This window comes from Ovis aries, chromosome 7 (assembly GCF_016772045.2).
Source record: "Ovis aries strain OAR_USU_Benz2616 breed Rambouillet chromosome 7, ARS-UI_Ramb_v3.0, whole genome shotgun sequence".
Classification (NCBI taxonomy): domain Eukaryota; kingdom Metazoa; phylum Chordata; class Mammalia; order Artiodactyla; family Bovidae; genus Ovis; species Ovis aries.
In genome coordinates this window covers 38,158,710-38,181,595 of record NC_056060.1, presented here as the reverse complement: position 1 = coordinate 38,181,595, position 22,886 = coordinate 38,158,710, and the positions used below count along the sequence as shown (strand labels likewise).

General features: G+C 37.6%; 1 protein-coding gene across 1 annotated transcript in view; it reads left to right on the top strand.

The window, feature by feature from the left end:
* The window catches only part of MDGA2 (MAM domain containing glycosylphosphatidylinositol anchor 2), a 925,916-nt gene that overhangs the window by 868,962 nt on the left and 34,068 nt on the right, over window positions 1-22,886 (top strand). The window contains exons 13-14 of the mRNA XM_042252298.2: window positions 5,407-5,562; window positions 6,043-6,201. Coding sequence (XP_042108232.1) covers window positions 5,407-5,562; window positions 6,043-6,201 — 315 coding nt within the window. The remainder of the gene's footprint in view (window positions 1-5,406; window positions 5,563-6,042; window positions 6,202-22,886) is intronic.

Sequence of the window (22,886 nt, the reverse complement as noted above, 5' to 3'; positions counted from 1 at the left end):
CTTTATCAAAGTCATTCGTTATGGATTCGGGTACTCAATACACTAGCTATGCATTATTCAGTAAGAAAAGAAAATAGGCCAATGTGTATAAGAAGGTCATGTTTTATTTTAGATTTTTGCTAAGGAAAGTTAATTTTTCATTCCCTAAGACTACTTTTACCTACTTTCCTTAAATGCTACAATATTTTAAATTTCGTCGTTTATTTTCAAGGTATAACCTACACATGATAAAATTTACCATATTTTGTGTACACTTCTGAAAGAAGAGTTGACCAGTTTAAACAGTCATGTAACCGTCACCACAAGGTTTCATTACCCCTAAAATTTGTTTGTGTTGCTTTGTAGTTCAGGTTCCTTGTACCTCAGCCTCTGGCAAACTTGTTTCATGTTACTATTATTTTGCTATCATTTTAATTAGCTACAACTTACTTAGTATTTATTCTCCACGATTTACTAAAAGGTACCTTCCCAGTAATGATATTGTTAATGCAATTGAAGTGAAAAAGAAAATGAAGCAGTTCAAGGGAAAATAATCTGTGAAAACACTGTAATTAAAACCATTATGCAGGACAAAGGCTAACAGAGTTTTGCGAAGAAAACACTGATCATAGTAAACACCCTCGTTCAACAACAAAAGAGACGACTTTACACATGGACATCGCCACATGGTCAATACCAAAATCAAATTGATTATATTCTTGCAGCCAAAAATGGAGAAGCTCTATACAGTCAGATAGAACAAGACCTGAAGTTCCCTGTGGCTCAGATCATCACCTCCTCATTGCAAAGTTCAGGCTTAAATTGAAGAATGTAAGGAAAACCACTAAGCCTGTTAGGTATGACCTAAATCAAACCCCTTATGATTATACAGTGGAGGTAACAAATAGATTCAAGGGCTTATCTGATAGACAGAGTGCCTGAAGAACTATGAACAGAGGTTTGTAACATTGTATAGGAGTAGATGACTAAAACCAACCCTTAGAAAAAGAAATGCGAGAAGGCAAGGTGATTATCTTGCCTTACAAATTATGAGGCCTTACAAATAGCTGAGAAAAGAAGAGAGGCAAAAGGCAAAAGAGAAAGGGAAAGATATACCCAGCTGAATGCAGAATGTCAGAGAATAGCAAGGAGAGATAAAAAAGCCTTCTTCAATGAGCAATGCAAAGAAATAGAGGAAAACACTGGAAAGGGAATGACTAGAGACCTCTTCAAGAAAACTGCAGATATCAAGGGAACATTTCATGCAAGGATGGGCATGATGAAGGAAAGAAATGTTATGGATCTAACAGAAGTAGAAGAAACTGAAAAGAGGTGGCAAGAATACACAGGAGAACTGTACAAAAAAGGTCTTAATGACTCAGATAACCACGATGGTGTGATCACTCACCTAGTGATCCTGGAGCCAGACATCCTGGAGGGTGAAGTCAGATAGGCCATAGGAAGCACTACCACAGACAAAGCTAATTAAGGTGATGAAATTCCAGCTGAACTATTTAAAATCCTAAAAGATGATGTTGTAAAAGTGTTGCACTCGATATGCCGGCACATGTGGAAATTCAGTAGTAGCCACAGGACTGGAAAAGGTCAGTTTTCATTCAGATCCCTAAGAAGGGCAATGCTGAACAATGTTCAAACTACCATAAAATTGCACTCATTTCACTTGCTAGAAAAATAATGCTCAAAATCCTTCAAGCAAGGCTTCAACAGTACATGAACCGAGAACTTCCAGGTGTACAAACTGGATTTAGAAAAGGCAGAGGAACCAGAGATCAAATTGTCAACATCTGCTGGATCATAGAATAAAGCAAAGGAATTTCAGAAAAACATCTACATCTGTTTTATTAACTACACTAAAACCTTTGTGTGGATCACAATAAACTGTGGAAAATTCTTGAAGAGATGGAAATAGACCATTTTAACTGGCTCCTGAAAAACCTGTATGTAGGACAAGAAGCAACAGTTAGAACTGGACATGGAACAGCAGACTGGTTCAAAATTGGGAAAGGAGTACGTCAAGGCTGTGTATTGTCACATTGCTTATCTTAACTTACATGCAGAATACATGCGAAATGCCAGGCTGGATGACTCACAAGCTGGGATTGTGAGAAAGAAATATCAATAACCGCAGGTATGCATATGATACCAGTAATGGTGGAAAGCAAAGAGGAACTAAAGATCCTCCTAATGGAGTAATAGATGAGAGTGAGAAAGTTAACTTAAAACTCAACATTCAAAAAGTGAAAGTCATGGCATCCAGTCCCATTACTTCATGGCAAACAGATGGGGGAAAAGTGGAAGCAGTGAAAGATTTTATCTCCCTGGGCTCCAAAATCACTGTGGATGGTGACTGCAGTCATGAAAATAAAAGATGCTTGCTTCGTGAAGCTGAAGTTCCAGGACTTTGGCCACCTTATGGGAAGAAATGACTCTTTGGAAAAGACCCTGATGCTTTCAAAGACTGAAGGCAGAAGGAGAAAGGGACAGCAGAGAATGAGATGGTTGGATGGCATCACCTACTGAATGGACATGAATTTGAGCAAACTCAAAGAGATAGTAAAGGACAGGGAAGCCTGGAATGCTGCAGTTAATGGGGTTGCAAAGAGCCAGATATGACTTAATGAATGAACAACAGCAACAATACAAACATTAAATATTTCTATTATAATTCTAAGTTATTTCTTAAAATGAAGAAAATGTTGCCAAATCTTTCTTCTTATATATTATTTATAATTGATAAGTGACTTATCCATCATTAACTCTTAAACTACTATTTAGCAATATTTCTTCCAAAAAAGATCATTTGATAATAAAATTTTTAAATGGTTTGAATTTATGTTGGCTTACGTATAAAATTGTAGTTTATTTGAAATTCTATTTAATATAATAAAATGATTTCAAAAATATATTTAAATATATATTACATTTAATATGATAATAATTGTGATATGAGACCTCATATGTTGGTAATAAATCAAGTTACTCTTAAATGCCCTTTTGCATTTTATTGACTTACATAGTCTTTAAATCAACTTATTTATCCTAAATATCCACTTTCAAAATATTTATATAGAGTAAGTCCATGAAATTTTGTCACAGTCTTATTCTTCATTAGCCTCAAAAAACTTATGTTTTAAATTTAATTGAGGAGGTCTTTCTATTCAGAAGGCTCTTTTTTAAAAAAATCTTTTGATTGACATTTTTAACTAAAACCAAATATCATTTGTTGTCAAGAGAACCGTATTGTCCTCCAGGTTCATCCATGTTATTGCAAATGGCAGGATAATCATTTTTAAGGCTAAATGATATCCTATTGCATATATCTGCCATAACTTCTTTACTCATTCATCCATTAATGGAAACTTGGGGTAGGACTGTATGAGTCCATGGGGTCGCAGAGAGTTAGACATGACTGAACAACTTTCAAATAATACTATTTTTCAAATAATATTTGTCTTCCAAATAATACTATTTTACAAATAATACTGCAGTGAACATGGAGAGCACATATCTCTTTGAGGTATTCATTTCATTTTCTTTGGATGTGTGTTCTTAAGAGATATTACTGGACAATATGGTGGTTCTGTCTTTAGATTTTTTTACGGAAACTTCATACTGTTTTTCATAATAGCTGTACCAATTTATATTCCAACCAATAGTATACAAGTTTTTTGTGGATCCATAAGAGTTTTAGGAACTTTTTTTTTTTTCTATTTCTGTTTTAAAAAAAAAATGCCACAGGTATTTTCAGAGAGGATGCATTGACTCTAAGGATCACCTTGGGTAGTAAAGATATTTTAACTGTACTAATTCTTCCAATCCAAGAATGTAAGACGTCTTTCCATTTATTTGTGTCTTCTTTAATTTCTGTCATCAATGTGTTATAGTTTTCAATGTATAAGTCTTTCATATATTTTGCGAAGTTTATTCTTAAATATTTTATTCTTTTTGATGCTACTGAAAATGAGATAATTTTATTAATTCCCTTTTCTGACATTTCATTTTTAGTGGGTAGAGACACAGATTAATTCAGGAGCATGGTTCCAACTTCAAGGGGACACTCCCAAGAATATCTCATAAATTTAACCCATTGCAGGGGGAAAATATGGGAGTCTTTATTATTTGGATGTCTATAACTTTATGAATTGAAGGGAATCTGTACTCAGTTTTGACTTCATTATTTACTAGCTGAAATTAGCCAAAACTTTCTTTTCTGTGAACCTCATGAGTTAGTATTTCTGTATTTTTATAGAGTTCTTAAAGTTTGAGTGAAATAATGCAAGCTTTCTTTATTTTTTTCAGTTAAAGATATTAGTTACTCCTGTGTTTCATGCAGGGCCCATTCCAGTAAGAAAACCCTTTAATCCCTAGAAACATTACTACCATTCTCTGAACTTGTTGTTTGGTCTGAGCTCAGCATGTGGCTGGCATCCAAGAAATCCCAGTCCTTCCACAGGTTCTTCATAAAATCTCTTCATTACTTTGAAGTGAAGCCACTCAGTCATCTCCAAATCTTTGCGACCCCATGGATTGTAGCCTACAAGGCTCCTCTGTCCATGGAATTTTCTAGGCAAGAGTACTGGAATGGGTTGCCATTTCCTTCTCCAGGGGATCTTCCCAAGCCAAGGATCAAACCAGGGTTTCCCACATCGCAGGCAGATGCTTTATTGTCCAAGCCGCTTCCCTTATGGCTCAACTTGTAAAGAATCTGCCTGCAATGCAGGAGACCTGGGTTCAATCCCTGTGTTGGGAAGATCCCCTGGAGTATTCTGGCCTAGAGAATTCCACAGACAGTCCACGGGTTGCAAAGAGTCAGGCACGACTGAGCGACTTTCATTACTTTACTTCTAGTGAATTTTAAGCATCTTGCAAATCCACAGTCAAATAAAGTATGAAAGATAACTACTTTTTAAAAATAATTTGCCAGTATCTTTCCTTAAGTAAGCCTCCATTTGTGCAAATGAGTATGCGTGACAGCATCTGCAGACGTGGTGTGAAATACTGTAGGCTCAAGGTAGACAGCTTTAAAGTACCATCAGGTAATTAAATTAAGACCATTTTCTAATTGTTCTTTTTGGATTGTTCCTATACTTGAAAAAGGAAAGTTAGGAAATTCTTCAGCCATAATTCAAGCAGGCAGCACATTCTTTAATTTCAATTATTTGGATATTTCAGAGGAAAATGGTTTGGGTTTAAATTGTTAAATAAGAGGCTGATTTACATATCAAGATTATTTTTCATTTCCATTAAAATTGAAGTAGCTTTTAATTGTCATATTGTACATTATTTTGGCTATGGTGCCATTATTGCAACTTTGCATTATTATTGCTGTATGTTTTAAATTTTTCTTAGAAGACTATTGCAGTGTTTATATTAATTTAACTTATTGTAATTAAAATTTGCCAACAGGAGAATTTCACTGTGGATTTGAAGATGGTAACATTTGTTTGTTCACCCAAGATGATACAGATAATTTTGACTGGACAAAACAAAGTACTGCAACAAGAAATACTAAATATACTCCAAACACTGGACCTAATGCTGATCGTAGTGGCTCCAAAGAAGGTATGAGGGTATGAAATGGTGTGTTCACAATCATACTCCAGCCTTGGGCTTTAAAAAATGCTATTATGCTAAATGTGAAATGCAAGAGAATGTTTAGCTATAGATTTAAATATTTTGGAACAAAACATGAAATTTTTTATTTACCATATCAAGTATTCAGTTATTTACAAAGTTTGTAATCATTAATTTTCACTGACAACTTACTGACCTGTATAAAGAGATTAGGAATTTTTTTTTGGCAATTCAAGTCTAAAATTCCAGTTTTGCCTCATTTTTATACATTTTTAAAAATTTATTTTTAATTATGTATATTATTTATTTTTATATTGTGTTTGCATATATAGATTTTTATAAATAAGATGCAGACTCTCCTATTAATTTTACTATTAATATATACAAAAATTCTAACCTTTCACTGATTTTAAATTTCATGTCACCTACTAATAATTTGCCTACACATTTTATTTTGTCTTTTCAAAGGTTTTTACATGTACATTGAGACATCTCGACCCAGATTGGAAGGAGAAAAGGCTCGACTTCTCAGCCCTGTTTTCAGCATAGCTCCCAAAAACCCTTATGGACCCACGAACACTGCATATTGTTTCAGCTTCTTTTATCACATGTATGGACAACATATAGGTGAGATGGCAAATGTTACTGTTTCTTCTAAAGTAAATCATAACTTGGGACAAAAAGGTTCACAAACACATAGGATGAAGTCAATTTTAGTCAAAGAATATCATCATTAAATTTTTAATGGCTCAACTGCACATGGACAATAAGATGCAAAGAATGTTACCCCATCATGTTCTAATTTCCCAAATTTAGATTAGAATTTGAAATTTTGGGGCATTACCTACCTCCTCTGGAATTCTTCATGAAATCGTCTTGGGACTCAATACCAGCATAATTTACACTGTTTCTTTCCAAAGAAATGTGCTTGGATAATGACTCAATGTATATTCAGTTCAGTTCAGTTCAGTTGCTCAGTCGTGTCTGACTCTTTGCGACTCCATGAATTGCAGCATGCGAGGCTTCCCTGTCCATCACCAACTCCCGGAGTTCACTCAGACTCACATCCATTGAGTCCGTGATGCCATCCAGCCATCTCATCCTCTGTCGTCCCTTTCTCCTCCTGCCCCCAATCCCTCCCAGCATCAGAGTCTTTTCCAATGAGTCAGCTCTTCACATGAGGTGGCCAAAGTACTGGAGTTTCAGCTTTAGCATCATTCCTTCCAAAGAAATCCCAGGGCTGATCTCCTTCAGAATGGACTGGTTGGATCTCCTTGCAGTCCAAGGGACTCTCAAGAATCTTCTCCAACACCACAGTTCAAAAGCATCAATTCTTCAGTGCTCAGCCTTCTTCACAGTCCAACTCTCACATCCATACATGACCACTGGAAAAACCATAGCCTTGACTAGACAGACCTTAGTCAGCAAAGTAATATCTCTGCTTTTCAATATGCTATCTAGGTTGGTCATAACTTTTCTTCCAAGGAGTAAGCATCTTTTAATTTCATGGCTGCATTCACCATCTGCAGTGATTTTGAAGCCCCAAAATATAAAGTCTGACACTGTTTCCACTGTTTGCCCATCTATTTCCCATGAAGTGATGGGACCAGATGCCATGATCTTCATGTTCTGAATGTTGAGCTTTAAGCCAACTTTTTCACTCTCCTCTTGCACTTTCATCAAGAGGCTTTTAGTTCCTCTTCACTTTCTGCCGTAAGGGTGGTGTCATCTGCATATATGAGGTTATCGATATTTCTCCCAGCAATCTTGATTCCAACTTGTGTTTCTTCCAGTCCAGCATTTCTCATGATGTACACTGCATAGAAGTTAAATAAGCAGGGTGACAATATACAGCCTTGACATACTCCCTTTCCTATTTGGAACCAGTCTGTTGTTCCATGTCCAGTTCTAACTGTTGCTTCCTGCCCTGCACACAGATTTCTCAAGAGGCAGGTTAGGTGGTCTGGTATTCCCATCTCTTTCAGAATTTTCCACAGTTTATTGTGATCCACACAGTCAAGGCTTTGGCATAGTCAATAAAGCAGAAATAGATGTTTTTTTCTGGAACTCTCTTGCTTTTTCCATGATCCAGCGGATGTTGGCAACTTGATCTCTGGAACCGTGAAAAGAAGTGTTGCCATATTTGGAAGACAAGTGCTTTTAGCAATATCTACCCATTTGAAATATTGGTGTGATAGCTTCTTGTTTGTAAAGTGTGCCTAACATACCTAGTAGGATTTAAGAATATCCTTGATCCTGAAAAACATACAAAGATGAAGACACAGTTCCTTCCCTTAGAGATCCTAAGGTAACAGAGGCTAAGATGAGTAATTACACAATCATGCTAGGCAGAATACCACATAACCTCAAGAAAGAACCTAATAAACTTGTTAAGAGTAGGGAGATAGGGAACAGAAGGAGTTCATACAGATCTACAATTCTTTATGTGTAATTATAAAATCAAAACCACTGAACACAAACTGTTTTAAATTTAATTATTTGGCAACCACTTTCTAGCCTGATCTGCATATGTTAGAATCTATGGCCTGAACTGATATAAACCCATGTGTAGTCTTTATTTATCCAAATGAATATGAACATATGTACTATTTTCAGCAAAAATATTATTGTGTTTAATTTTGGAATTCTGTTTTAGTTCTTAAGAGCTAAAGAACTAAACTTTAGTTTAAGAACTAAAACAGATCATACATTATATCAGACATACACTCTTAACTACAAAATAAGATAAAATTCTGAATGGTGATGCATATCTAGCTCTACAGAGCTTCGCACGGGACTGTGGATCTTTATCTATTTGGAGGATAAGGCAGTGCTTGGGACAAAGGGAAACGTTTCTCTATGAAAGAAGGGCGCATTTTCAATAGTCAGAGATAAGCATGGAGAAAATTGTTGTTCAGTCGCTCAGTTGTGTCCAACTCTTTCCTGCCCCATGGAGAGCAGCACACCAGGCTTCCCTGTCCTTCACCATCTCCCAGAGTTTGCTGAAACTCATGTCCACCAAATTGGTGATGGCATCTAACCATCTCATCCTCTGCCGTCCCCTTCTCTTCCTGCCTTCAGTCTTTCCCAGCATCAGGGGCTTTTCTAATGAGTTGACTCTTTGCATGAGGTTGCCAAAGTATTGGAGTTCAGCTTCAGCATCAGTCCTTCCAATGAATAGTCAGGGCTGATTTCCTTTAGGATTGACTGGTTTGATCTCTTTGCAGTCTAAGGGACTTTCAAGAGTCTTCTCCAACACCGCAATTCAAAAACATCAATTTTCTGGCACTCAGGTTTCTTTATGGTCCAACACTCGCATTCATACATGACTACGAGAAAACCATCGCTCTGACTATATGGACCTTTGTTGGCAAAGTGATCTCTGCTTTTTAATATGCTGCCTAGTGTTGTCATAGCTTTTCTTCCAAGAAGCAACTGTGCTTTGATTCCATGGCTGCAATCCACCATCTGCAGTGATTTTGGAGCCCAAGAAGATAAAGTCTGTCACTGTTTCCATTGTTTCCCCATCTATTTGCCAATAAGTGATGAGACCAGATGCCATGATCTTCATTTTTTGAATATTGAGTTTTAAGCCAACTTTTTTACTCTCCTCTTTCACTTTAATCAAGAGGCTCTTTAGTTCCTCTTTGCTTTCTGTAATTAGGGTGGTCTCATCTGCATATTTGAGGTTACTGATATTTCTCCTGACAATCTTGATTCCAGCTTGTGTTTTAACCAGCCCGGCATTTTGCATAATGTAATCTGAATATAAGTTAAATAAGCAGGGTGACAATATGCAGCCATTATCTATTCCTTTCCCAATTTGGAACCAGTCCGTTGTCCCATGTCCGGTTCTAACTGTTGCTTCTTGATCTGCATACAGGTTTCTCAGGAGGCAAGTAAGGTGTTCTGATATTCCCATCTCTTTAAGAATTTTCCACAGTTTGTTGTGATCCACACAATCAAAGTCTTTAGCATAGTCAATGAAGCAGAAATAGATGTTTTTCTCAAATTATCTTGCTTTATTCTGTGATCCAACAGATATTGGCAATTTCATCTCTCATTCCTCTGCCTTCTCTAAATCCAGCTTGAACATCTGGAAGTTCTTGATTCATGTACTGTTGAAGCCTGGCTTGGAGAATTTGGGGCATTACTTTGTTAGCGTGTGAAATGAATGCAATTGTGTGGTAGTTTGAGCATTCTTTGGCATTGCATTTCTTTGGGACTGGAATGAAAACTGATCTTTTCCAGTCCTGTGGCCACTGCTTTTTCCGAATTTTCTGGCATATTGAGTGCAGCACTTTGACAGCATCATCTTTTAGGATTTGAAATAGCTCAACAGGAATTCCATCTCCTCCACTAGCTTTGTTCATAGTGATGCTTCCTAAGGCTCACTTGACTTTGCAGGGAAGATTAGGGTCTGGTAATGAAAAAATAAAATTTGGATGTGAGAATATTAATTGTCTTAATATAAATGTAACAAATCTAAAAATGTAAATTTGTTGGTTTTCTTTAGTCACTAGGTCATGGTCAACTCTTTGAGACACTATAGGCTGTAGCCCTTCAGGCTCCTCTGTCCTTGGGATTTCCCAGGCAATAATACTGGAGTGGGTTGCCATTTCCTTCTCCAGGGGATCTCCAGAATCAGGGATGGAACCTGTGTCTCCTGCATTGCAGGTGGATATATTATCACTGACCCACCAAGGAAGCCTCTAAAAATATAAATATTTTCCTATAAATTAATACATTTGTGCACATATTACCAGCTATTGTACTTATTTAAGTAAAGTAATCCTTTTAATAAGTTTATAAAGATGAGCATCATTATCCATCTTTTACAGTTAACGAAGTTTAAACTTTGTGAATTTGTATGAATTACAAGTAATTGTTTATGCTGGTTTCAAATTCATAGCCAAAATTATTAACCAGTATTCTTTACAATGGAGTAGTTGGTTACAAACTTGAAACGGTAAACTCCTGTGCAGTGAAAAAAAAAAATGCCCTCAACATGAATTCAGGAAATCTGTGTGGGAATTTGGTTGTAGCACTCAGTCTTTGTAAGAATGTACAGAAGTCACTTAAAATATCTGGATCTAGGTCTCCTCATCTTTAAAATATGAATAGTGATTCCTATTTCATAAATTTGTAGTTTCAGAGCTCCCCTGGCAGTCCAGTGGTTAAGACTGTGCCTTCAAAATGCAGTTGGTATGTGTTCCATCCTTGGTCAGGGAATTAGTAATTCCACATATCTAGCAACCAAAAAAAGCAGAACATAAATAACAGAAGCAATGTTTCAACAAGTTCAATAAAGACTAAAAAATGATCACATCAAAAGTATCTTTAAAAAATATCAATTAAAAAAAGACTTGTAATTCAAGTTAAATAAGATAATGTACATAAAGTCTTCTCTCAGATGGTAGACACTCATAATGTTAGGTTACTTTGAATTTCAAAGAGGAGCAATATTAGCAATCTTAAAGTAATAGCTAATATTTATGAAATACTCATAATGGACCAGGACACTATTCCTAACATGTGATAGATTATTTCTCTTAATTTTTGCAATAGACATTTAGACTCATTAAAAATATCATCCTGTTTTATAGATAATGAAATTAAAATACCGAGAACATTAGTTACCATGCCGATCATATCATAACTGGTAAGTGTATGTTTGCACTCAGTCATGTCCAACTCTTTGCACCCAATGGACTGTAGCCCACCAGATTCCTCTGTCCATGGGATTCTTCAGGCAGGAATACTGGAGTGGGTTGTCCTAGCCTCCTCTAGGGGATCTCCTCGACTCAGGAATTGAACCCATGTGAGTGAAGTCATATACTAATCTGGGAAGCTGGACGTGTAGTCTGCCTGCTTCACCTGCAAGGAGACTGTTGGAATATCCTGGAAGCTTAGCTGTTTTGCAGTCAGGGAAAACTTACTACAGAGTTTGTACAGACAACAAGTATAGTGACATCTATGATTTGGGGAAATAAATCTCATAAGCATAGGTAAAATTATTGAGAAACATAATACAGACTGGAAAAGCAATTAAAAAGCTATGAGAATAGTCATGGGTTCACTGCAGCCTAAACTATGAAAGGGAATAAATCCCAACACAATTGCCAGACCATATTATTTATTGTGAGATTACTGTTTTATTACCAGTATAGGATTAGCTTAACTCTAATTCTTCTCTTTAATCAGGTATGATTTCACATGCTCTATTTTGACTATATTTCATGGACTTTTTTTTCTTTTCTTCCAGTATACCTTGAAACAGGCATATTTTAAAATGGTTTTCAAAAAATAATTTCAAGATAAATATTTTGAATTACTTTAATTGAGCAAGCTATGCATTTACCTTATTTGTGAGGCTGGCTTCCTTCGATTCCCTCTCAAATGTTTTGCATATTTATGCTGAGTTTCAAGATAATTTCAATATACTTTTAACTTCATCACTGTTATTCTTACGCACTTTATTGTCAATGAATGCCAACTTGTTCTGCTATTTTTGTTCTGATTATTTCAAAGAAAAGGCAGGTCTCCATTTTTTCCATGTTCTCAAAAATCTACTATTTTGATACCTGTGCCATTTCTCTGCTTCCTCAGAGGGCTAAAGTTTGCAGATATTAGGTATATCACTTGGGTCCCCTCTCAGCAGGAACAATCGAGCTGCTAAAGTCTAGGCAAAAATATCTGTTGCAGACATTGACTACTCAATCAATGACAGTTAGGTAAGTTACCTCATTAGAAAGATATTGCCTGTATCTAAAACCTTCCCTCTTTGCAAATATTATTCTAAGATGTTCATTCATCTGTTAACTTGGGGCGGGGGGTGGGGCATGGGCATTTATCATCACTGGTTTTACAAACTATAGTCTCAGTTTTATCCATTCTTTTGGAAAACAAGATTCACAATTATTTGTCCTGGATTTCTAATCACATACTTGCAATTATTACTTCTTAAGTAACCATGAGTAATCTTTGCTCTCTTGATTGGCACTAATGGACAATATATCGTTGAAAAGGGTCACAGTTTTTTTTAAATAATACAAAAGTGGATGATCAGTTAGATATTCGTTATTTATTAAAGTTTCCTCTTTGAAATAAAGTCAAATATGTTATATTACTTATCTATTATTATTACTGCATGATAAGATTTGCCCATGTTTTGTGGCTTAAAACAACAAAGATTGATGATCTCACATTTTCTGTGGGTCAGGAGTATAGGTATGGCTTAGCTGAGTGCTTGTAGCTCTGGGTCTGTCATGAGGTTGCAGACAAGCGATCAGGTAAGACTGCAGCCCAAGTCAAAGACTTCACTTGGGGATGATACACTTCTAAGCTCACCTCTTAGGATTTTGGCAGGTCTCACTCCCTTACAGGTGTTAGACTAAGGATATTGATTTCTTGCTGTCTGTTGGCCAGAGGCCTTTCTCAGTTCTTCACCATATGGACAGCTCTCGAAGACCGTCTCATGGCAGCAGACTTCCTCCAAAGCAAGTGATCCATGAGAGAGAGTAAATACACACCTAACATTTGTTATAACCTGGTCGCTGGAGTGACATCCCATAGCTTCTGTCTTTTTCTATTTATTACAACTAAGTTGATCATCCCAATTCACATTGGGAGGAAATGATACACGAGTGTTAATCCTAGGAGGTTGAAATCATTGGGTGACATCTTAGAGATTGTCTGCCACACTTTTACAGTTTCTTGTTAAGTTTTCATCAAAACTGATTTGAGAAAAAAATAAATGAGAGCTATAATGTGTCACCTTTAAACTAACTGTTGATTCATAGGTACATGACACAATATCTGACTATTTGTAATAACATAAGATTATTTCAATAGTCCTAAACCACAAGTAAGCATTTTGATTTTTGATTAATCAGCTAAATTTCTAACTTTCTTGCAAAGAAATTGAACCTCATATGAGTTCACTGGATATGACAAAAACTCATTAAAAATCAGTAAAATATATACTTCATTTATTTCTAGAAATAAGAATGTGAAATATAAACATCAAACCATACCAGGAATGTAAATATAAAAATACAAAAGATAGTTACGAATATAGTCATTGAACTTGATAACAATGGTTCAATACAGTTGTGTCTCTAGAAAGCTACTTTCACTATGAAACAAATAGGAAGTAAGGAAAAGGAGTTCATTAATGAAATCTATTCTCATGAATCCTGAGAGGGAGGAAGAAGTGATACAGCAGAGTGAGATGGGATTGTACAAGGTGGAATTGTACGAGGTGGGATTGTGAAGAAGAGGAAAAGAAGTTAATAGAAAAGGTAGGTTTAGAGATAATAAAGCAGCATGAAACAAGTTTCTTGAAGAGACAAGAATTTAAAAATCTAGTAGGGGATCAGCCTTGAAAAAGATACTCATGTCTCTTCCACTGAGTTGGGATGAAAACAATTAAAACTGCTTCTGATTCATTCTTTGTTGCAAAAACAGCAAATAGATGCAAAATTTGTCTTCCTGACAGTCTCTGTTTTCTGTTTAAAATAAATGCAAATGTTGCATTTTAACAAGTAAGCCATCTTTAAAAAGTGATAAATGAAAAGAAATACTGATCAGGGATATAGAGAGCTGGTGAGATTGGAGATGAAGAAGTCATTCTTCAGCCTTTTTAAATGTATTTTAGTATAGAATGTTCAGTTTGACTCTCCATCACTTCTTTTTGAAAATGTTTATTTATTTACTTGGCTGCAGTGGGTCTTAGTTGTGACACAGGAAACTTTGGACTTCATTTCTGCATGCAGGCTCTGAGCTGTGGCATGTGGGATCTAGTTCCCTGACCAAGGATCAAACCCCAGCCCCCTGCATTGGGAGCATATAGTCTCAGCCACTGGACCACCAGGAAAGTCCCTCTCCATTGCTTCTTGCGTACTGTACCAAATTAGTCTGCTAACTACTTTCCTTGCTGTCTCTTTAGCCTCAAGTTTCTGGGGGTAAAGATCATTCTCTAAAACTAATAACATAAAGACCTCAGGGATGCATGCTCCTCTGGCTTCTCCTTGGGGAGGCTCCCTCATTTATTCCAATTCTGCATGAATTTCTCCAAGTTGATCTGTGTTGTATCTAGGGCTTCTTTACAGACTCTCTCCCGCTCTCTCTCTCTCTCTCTCTCTCTCTCTCTTTTTTTTTTTTAATCCTACTTGAAATGTATGCTTCGGGAGAGCAGAAACAATGTTTCTTCCCATCACGTGGTACTCTGCAAATGTAAATGTTTAAGTGACCTCTCCATCAATATTTATTAAGTAAATGAATGTTTTTTTTAAAACATATGGTAGAAGTAGCACTTCTCTTTAATAATCTAGGTAACTCATATTCTTCCTTCAAAATCCAACTCAAGGACATCTGCTAAACTTCTTCCCCATCATCCCTGCTCATTCTGTTCTCATAACACTTGGTACACATCTTTGTACACATGTTTGGTACATGTTTGTTGTTACCCTGACCCCTGATAGACCATAAGCTCCTCGAGAGAAATAAGCATGACTTATTCATATTTGATCTTCTGGAAAAAACAAATTCCTCAGTATATTTTTGTAAATGATACAAACAGGTACTTTAACCTCCAACTTCTAGAAGAGTGACGAAATGAGGGTAATGAAAGTATGAGTTTAGGTTGAAAATGGAAAGTAGTTTCACCAAGACCTTATAGGATAAGTTGGAGAAAAAACAGGAGTTAATCATTGACAACTTGATTGTGAATTCAAGTTTTATGGCAGCTTAACCATAGACTAAAACAAAAGTGTCACGTATTTCTTAACAATTAATTCAAAAGGAAACTTAACTTTATGAAAGTGCTCAGTACTTGGTGAAAGGACTCAGTACCTATAAGCAATATAGATATTGCTACATGCATGCGTGCTAAGTCACTTAAGTCATGTCCGACTCTGTATGACTGTATGGACTGTAGCCTGCCAGACTCCTCTGTCCATGAGATTCTCCAAGCAGGAATACTGGAGCCATGCCTTCTTGCAGGGGATCTTCCCGACTGAGGGATCGAACTTGCCTTTCTTACTGTCTATTGCATTGGCAGGTGGGTTCCTTCCCACTAGTGTCACCTTGGAAGCCCAAATATTGCTATACTATGTAGATACTGCTATACTCTTAGCGATATCTCCACTTAGAACTTTTAGAAAACCAAAAAACATGTACAATAAAAACTGAATATAATAATAGGGCATAATACATTAGATAATAAAATTCAAGTTTTCATCCTAAATATTGTGATACAAATATGTTGCATTATGAAGATCTAACAAAATGTAAAAATAAAATTTAATGAATCTGAAAAAATTAATGAATCTGAAATTAAACTCTTGATAAGTTTCTCTTAATATAATATTCAGTTTATCCTTTAGCAAGAGCTGAATTAAAGCTTTCTCCATGCTGACATTCAAAGATTTTTAAATGGAGACTTAAATGTTTTCATACAAGATACAAAGAAAACAAAGATGAAAATCTTTTGCATGATTTTAGCAGTCTGATTTGTATTCTTGTTTTAGGCAAAGATCATATTTCTTCTGATCAGTAATTTTAAATCGACATTTTTGCTTATATTTCAAATACATTCATCAAACAGAAAATCTGCCCACATAGTTTTTTATCCCCCCTTTGGGGTTAAACACCATGTGAAAGACAGTTTGAGCTTGGAAAAAAAAATTAAGATGCTATTATTTTAGGGTCTTAATTACATTGACTATAGAAGTACTTCAGCAAAATAAATGTGTAATTTTGAGACACTTGCATTTGGACCACTTCTCAGAATTAAGGCCCTTGCAAAAGACAATTCTCAGGTAGCTGAGAGTCTAGATAAGGTTGTTTAATATTCTACACTTAAATACAAGAGAATAATTACCAACAGTGGGCTATTTGTTAATAATTGTTATTAAAGTACTCTTTCTGTTAAGAATTAGATAATGCTTTTAGCGAAGTCTTCTTTATAGTTAATACTGCTAATGCCAGTGTCATCAGTGAGGAAATAATGAGGTAGAAAGAAGACGTTAATTCCCTAAATTGCTTTGTTAAATTAAGCTGTACTTTTAAGGGGGTGGTGGATAGAATTTAACCCTGATTTATTACCACTTATAATCAAAATATTATTACAGAACCTTGTCACAGACTCTCCAAAAAGACTATATGTAACATCTAGTACATTTACCTTTTAAGTCTCCAATTATGAACCACCAGTTACCCCTAAATATAGTTTCTTCCTACTTAATTATTCATTGATGATGGTATTGCAGAGGAGGAAGAAATTTTCCTCTATCTTTCTGGGTTCTGACTGGTCTAAGAATTAAATTGACATGAGATAAATTAACAGGAGAAAAATCACACAAAGTTTTATAATCAAGAGATTTGGTTGTCCTCTTTCTTATGTGGGCTTACGAGGTGTCTCTAGTGGTAAAAATCCACCTGCCAATGCAGGAGATTTAAGAAGTGTGGGTTAATCCCTGGGTTAGGAAGATCCATCCCCTGGAGGAAGAAATGGCAACACAATGCAGTAGTCTTGCTTGGAGAATCCCATGCACAGAGGAGCCTGGGGGGCTGTGGTCCTTCAGATCTCAAAGAGTCTTACACAACTGAAGCGACTTGGCATGCATGCAGGCGTGCATATGTATGCCCAGGCTTACAGATGGAGATTTCCCTTATAAATGTACATGTTTCTTACCAAGCAGCAGCTCCTACTTGCTTTTCAGAGAATTTCCCATTTCTGCTGATTTTCAGAAAATAAGAGGCTTAAAACAATTAATATGCCAAGGAGACATGTTTTAGAGTGGCAAATTCTGCTCCCTACATTCTCTCAGGCAAGGTATAGTCAGTTCAGTCACTCAGTCATGTAGGACTCTTTGAGACCCCACAGAGTGCAACACACAAGGCTCCCTGTCCATCACCAACTTCCGGAGCTTACTCAAATGCATGTCCACTGCATCAGTGATGCCATCCAAGCATGTCATCCTCTGCCCTTCCCTTCACCTCCTGCCTTCAATCTTTCCCAGCAACAGGGTCTTTTCCAATGAGTTGGTTCCTTGAATCAATGGCCAAAGTATTGGAGTTTCAGCTTCAGCATCAGTCCTTCCGATGAATATTCAGGACTGATTTCCTTTACGACTGACTGCTTGTATCTCCTTACAGTCCAAGGGACTCTCAAGAATCTTGACCAAACCACAATTCAACAGCAGCAGTTCATCGATGCTCAGCTTTCTTTATAGTCCGACTCTCACAGCCATACATGACTACTGGAAAAACCATAGCTTTGACTAGATGGACCTTGGTTGGCAAAGTAATGTCTCTGCTTTTCAATACACTGTCTAGTTTGGTCATAGCTTTTCTTCCAAGGAGCAAGCATCCTTTAATGTCATGGCTGCAATCACCATCAGCAGTGATTTTGGAGCCCCCAAAATAGAGTCTCTCAGTGTTTCCATTGTTTTCCGATCTGTCTGCCATAAAATGATGGGACCAGATGCCATGATCTTAGTTTTCGGAATGATAAGTTTTAAGCCAAATTTGTCACTCTCCTCTTTCACTTTCATCAAGAGGCTCTTTAGTTTTTCTTCACTCTCTGCCACAAAGGTGGTGTCATCTCCAATTCTCAGGTTACTGATATTTCTTCTGGAAGTCTTGATTCCAGCTTGTGCTTCATCCAGCCCAGCATTTTGCATGATGTGCTCTGCAAATAAGTTAAATAAGCAGGGTGACAATATACAGCCTTGACGTACTCCTTTCCCAATTTGGAACCAGTCTGTTGTTCCATGTCTAGTTCTAACTGTTGCTTCTTGACCTGCATACAGATTTCTCAGGAGGCAGGTCAGGTGGCCTGATATTCTCATCTCTTTAAGAATTTTCCACAGTTTCCTGTGATCCACGTAGTCAAAGGCTTTGGCATAGTCAATAAACCAGAAATAGATGTTTGTCTGGAACTCTCTTGCTTTTTCTATGATCCAGCAGATGTTGCAATTTGAGTTCTGGTTCCTCTGCCTTTTTTAAAATCCAGCTTGAACATCTGGAAGTTCACAGTTCACATACTGTTGAAGCCTGGCTTGGAGAATTTTGAGCATTACTTTACTAGCATGTGAGATGAGTGCAATTGTGCGGTAGTTTGAGCATTCTTCGGCATTGCCTTTCTTTGGGATTGGAATGAAAACTAACATTTTCCAGTCCTGTGGCCACTGCTGAGTTTTCCAGATTTGCTGGTGTATTGCATACAACACTTTCACAGCATCGTCTTTTAGGATTTGAAATAGCTCCACTGGAATTCTATCACCTCCACTAGTTTTGTTTGTAGTGATGCTTCCTAAGACCCACTTGACTTCACATTCCAGGATGTCTGGCTCTAAGTGAGTGATCACACCATTGTGATTATCTGGGTTGTGAAGATCTTTTTTGTACAGTTCTTCTGTGTGTTCTTGTCACCTCTTCTTAATATCTTCTGCTTCTGTTAGGTCCATACCATTTCTGTCCTTTACTGAGCACATCTTTGCATGAAATATTCCCTTGGTATCTCCGATTTTCTTGAAGAGATCTCTAGTCTTTCTCATTCTATTATTTTCCTCTGTTTCTTTGCATTGATCACTGAGGAAGGCTTTCTTATCTCTCCTTGCTATTCTTTGGAACTCTGCATTCAGATGCTTATATCTTTCCTTTTCTCCTTTGCCTTTAGCTTCTCTTCTTGTCTCAGCTATTTGTAAGGCCTAGTCAGACAACCATTTTCCCTTTTTGCATTTCTTTTTCTTGGGGATGTTTAAGGTATTGTAAAAGGATGTTTAAACAAAATTAACAATGTGACTGAGAAAATCTGGTGTTTCAAATATACATCTCATTTTCAGTGTAATTAATAAAGTATTATTTCATCAATTGAATTAATGGTAAGCAAATAAGTTTAAAGCTTTTGTTTCTCATCCAGTATACTTTTTGAAACTAATTTAACTGAAAATATAAATGTATTGTGATGAATATTTGTATCCTTAGTAACGCTGAAAGCTCAGCTTCTCCATACACTGGTGCCTAATGAATCTTAGAGACAAGAGTTTTGGGTGAAGTAGAAAATGATAAGGCTTCCCTGGTAGCTCAGATGGTTAAAAAAAAAAAAAAAAAAAAAAATCCCTGCAATTGAGGAGATCTGAGGCGCTTCCTGGGTGGGGAAAATCCCCTGGAAAAGGAAATAGCAACCCACTCCAGTATTCTTGCCTGGAGAATTCCATGGACAGAGGAGTCTAGTGGGTTACAGTCCATGGAGTCACAAAGATTTGGATAGGACTAAGCTCCAGTACTCTTGCCTGGAAAATCCCATGGATAGAGGAGCCTGGTGGGCTGCAGTCCATGGGGTCGCTAAGAGTCTGACACAACTTAGCAACTTTACTTTCACTTTTCACTTTCATGCATTGGAGAAGGAAATGGCAACCAACTCCAGTGTTGTTGCCTAGAGAATCCCAGGGATGGGGGAGCCTGGTGGGCTGCCGTCTGTGGGGTTGCACAGAGTCGGACACAACTGAAGCGACTTAGCAGCAAGCAACTAAACACTCATTTATTCATAAAATGATAGCTTTGTTACTTTGCCAGGCAAAGAGAGCCACAGTAAGCTAATGCCCTCAAAACTGTATGTCCCAGAGGAAGATATTGAGAAGTTTTATAGTAATTATTCAAAGAAGGCATAATCATGATTTTTGATGGCCTCTACCTGCAGCAGCTCAAAGTGGGGATTCAGTTGTCCAGCCAGAGACTGAAGCCAGGTTGTACAGTGAAAGCACTGAATCCTAGCCACCAGATCAGGGATCAGTAACAAGACCCTGACCCTTGGCTTTGCAGAAAAGAATTCCCACAAAGACAGAAAGTAGTGAAGCAAGTATTTATTAGGAGGAAAAGAATACTGTACGTGTGTGGATAGACACACAGGCAGACTTAGAGAATCCCTGAGTCCTACCTTTATGGTGGTTTGAATTCTTTTATTGTACATCACTTTCTTTTTTAAATTTTTTTAGCCAGTATTTTTTATTTGCCTGCTTCAGAGTTCATATTTGGTGTATCTCAGGATCCACCCGTGTGTATACTCGGATCTTTTAGCCAAGATGGATCCTACTGAAGAGGCCTATGGGTAGCCTGGCTTCAGTAGCATCTTTTCCCTTTTGACCTCCAAGGGGTCTTTCTGTGCTTCTGTATTTAGGGAAGTCTCCTGATTTCTAGAATGACAAATATGTGGTCTGAGAAGGACCTAGCCTCCTCTCTTATTTTTATTGAGTTCTCATCTTGAAGTTTTGGTTCACAACTTGTAGATAGAGGAAATAGGTATAGGAAAGCTCGCTTCCCAGGTGACTCATTGTAAAGAATCTGCCTGCTGATGCAAGAGACACAGATTTGATCTCTGGATCAAGAAGATCCCTTGGAGAAGGAAATGGCAACACACTCCAGTATTCTAGCCTGAAGAATCCCATGGACAGGTGAGCCTGGTGGGCTACAGGCCATGGGGCTCACAAAGACTCAGACAAGATTTAGGGATTGAACAACAACAAAACAACAAAACCTGGGACTGTCATCTGGAGAGGGCTGCACTCTGTTGCCATATGCTTGTAGAACCTTCTGAATCAGGCCTTGGTTTATAACATATTTAAGATGAGCCAGGATTTCTGGGTCAGCATGTCCAGAGTAAGGAATGGTCTTCCATTCCTTATATCATTTCACAATGACTCAATTTAGTGGATGTTTCAGGAGCTGCCCTGACCTTTAAGAGGGCTATTGGCAGCAGGCAATAGCATGATTGATATTTCCAGACAGAGTTTGCCCAAGGTTTTCTTTAGAGTATGATTAGTCTGTTCATCTTTTCTTGAGGACTGAGGTCTCTAGGACAAATGGAGGTGGTAATTTAATTCCTAAAGCCTGCTAAAGCGGTTGTGTGATCTTTGCTACAAACGAAGGTCCATTGTCACTCTGAAGGTGGCAAAGCAACTGAAATCTACTTGAGTTGTCTTCTCTGTTCTAGTAGGGAAGGCCTCTATTCATCCAGTAAAAATGTCTTTAAAGACTAGTAAGTATGTGAAGCCCTGAAAGGAGGGCATCTGAGTGGAATCTATTTGCCAGTTCTCTCCTGGGTAAGTCCCTTATCATGGTTAACAAGAGGAGGAGGCTTAACATTGCCTCCTGGATTATGGGTGATGCATAGGGCACAGACTTAAGTGACTCTTTTAATTGTCTCTAGGAACTCTTTCCCTGTAAAAAGTAGGAAAACAATCATAAACATTGCATCTCTCCCCAGAGAATTCTATAGCCCTTTAACAATTTTCCATTGGTCAGAGACTTATGAGCAATTTCTGATCTATGTGCCACCAGCCATCCGTTCCCGCAGTCCCTCTCTATCTGTTTCCCAGTTCTCTTTGGAAGTCAAGTACCCGAGTATAATGTTAGAAGGGGTAAGAGATGGGGCTAGAACTGTTTTGGCTGTGGGCATCAGGGCTGCTTCCTTTGCTTCCCCATCTGCCCTGTGGTTTCCTTGGGAACTTTGAGAATTTCCCCTTTGGTGCCTGTGGCAGTGAATGACTACTGCCTGTTTCAGTTTTGGGATTCTTTTTGTGAGATGTAAGATCTCAGTCTCATATTTTATAAGGATGTTTCTTGCATTTAGAAGTCCTTTCTCTTTCCAGAGAGCTATGTGGGTACATAAAACAAGGAAGGCGTATTTTGAGTCTGTGTATGTATCCTTCCCCTAGGATTAAGACTTGGGTTAGATCTATCAGTTAAGCCTTTGGGCCAAGGTGATTGGTGGCAAAGGTTTTGCTTCTGTGACACGATGAGTGCTCACGATAGCATACCCTGCCCTCCTGACCCCATCTCTAACAAAACTGCTGCCATCAGTGAACTGTTGGTTTTCTACGACCTAGACTGTTAGGTCAGACCTATAGGCATAGACCTGGTCAAGGGTTTTGAGGCAAGAATATGTAGGCTCTGAGCTTTTGGCAGGCAGTAAGGTAACTGGGTTAAGAGTGTGGCAAATTTTGAGGGTTAGCTCTGGGACGTCAAGGAGCAAAGCCTGGTACTTGATAAGGTGGCCTCCAGTTAGCCCATGGTAGCCGTTCATCACTAAGACCCCTTGCACTTGATGAGGGGTCTAGACTTTCAGCAGCTGTTCAAAGGTAAGCTTATTCGCTTCTTCCACCAATAGATATGTGGCAGCTACCACCTGGAAGCAGGCAGGCCAACCTAGGGTCAGGGAGTCTATCTAGTTGCTTGGAAAATTATCCTATAGACTGAGGTGCTTCCCCTAGCTTCTGTATAAGGACCCCCAAAACTGTCCTTTG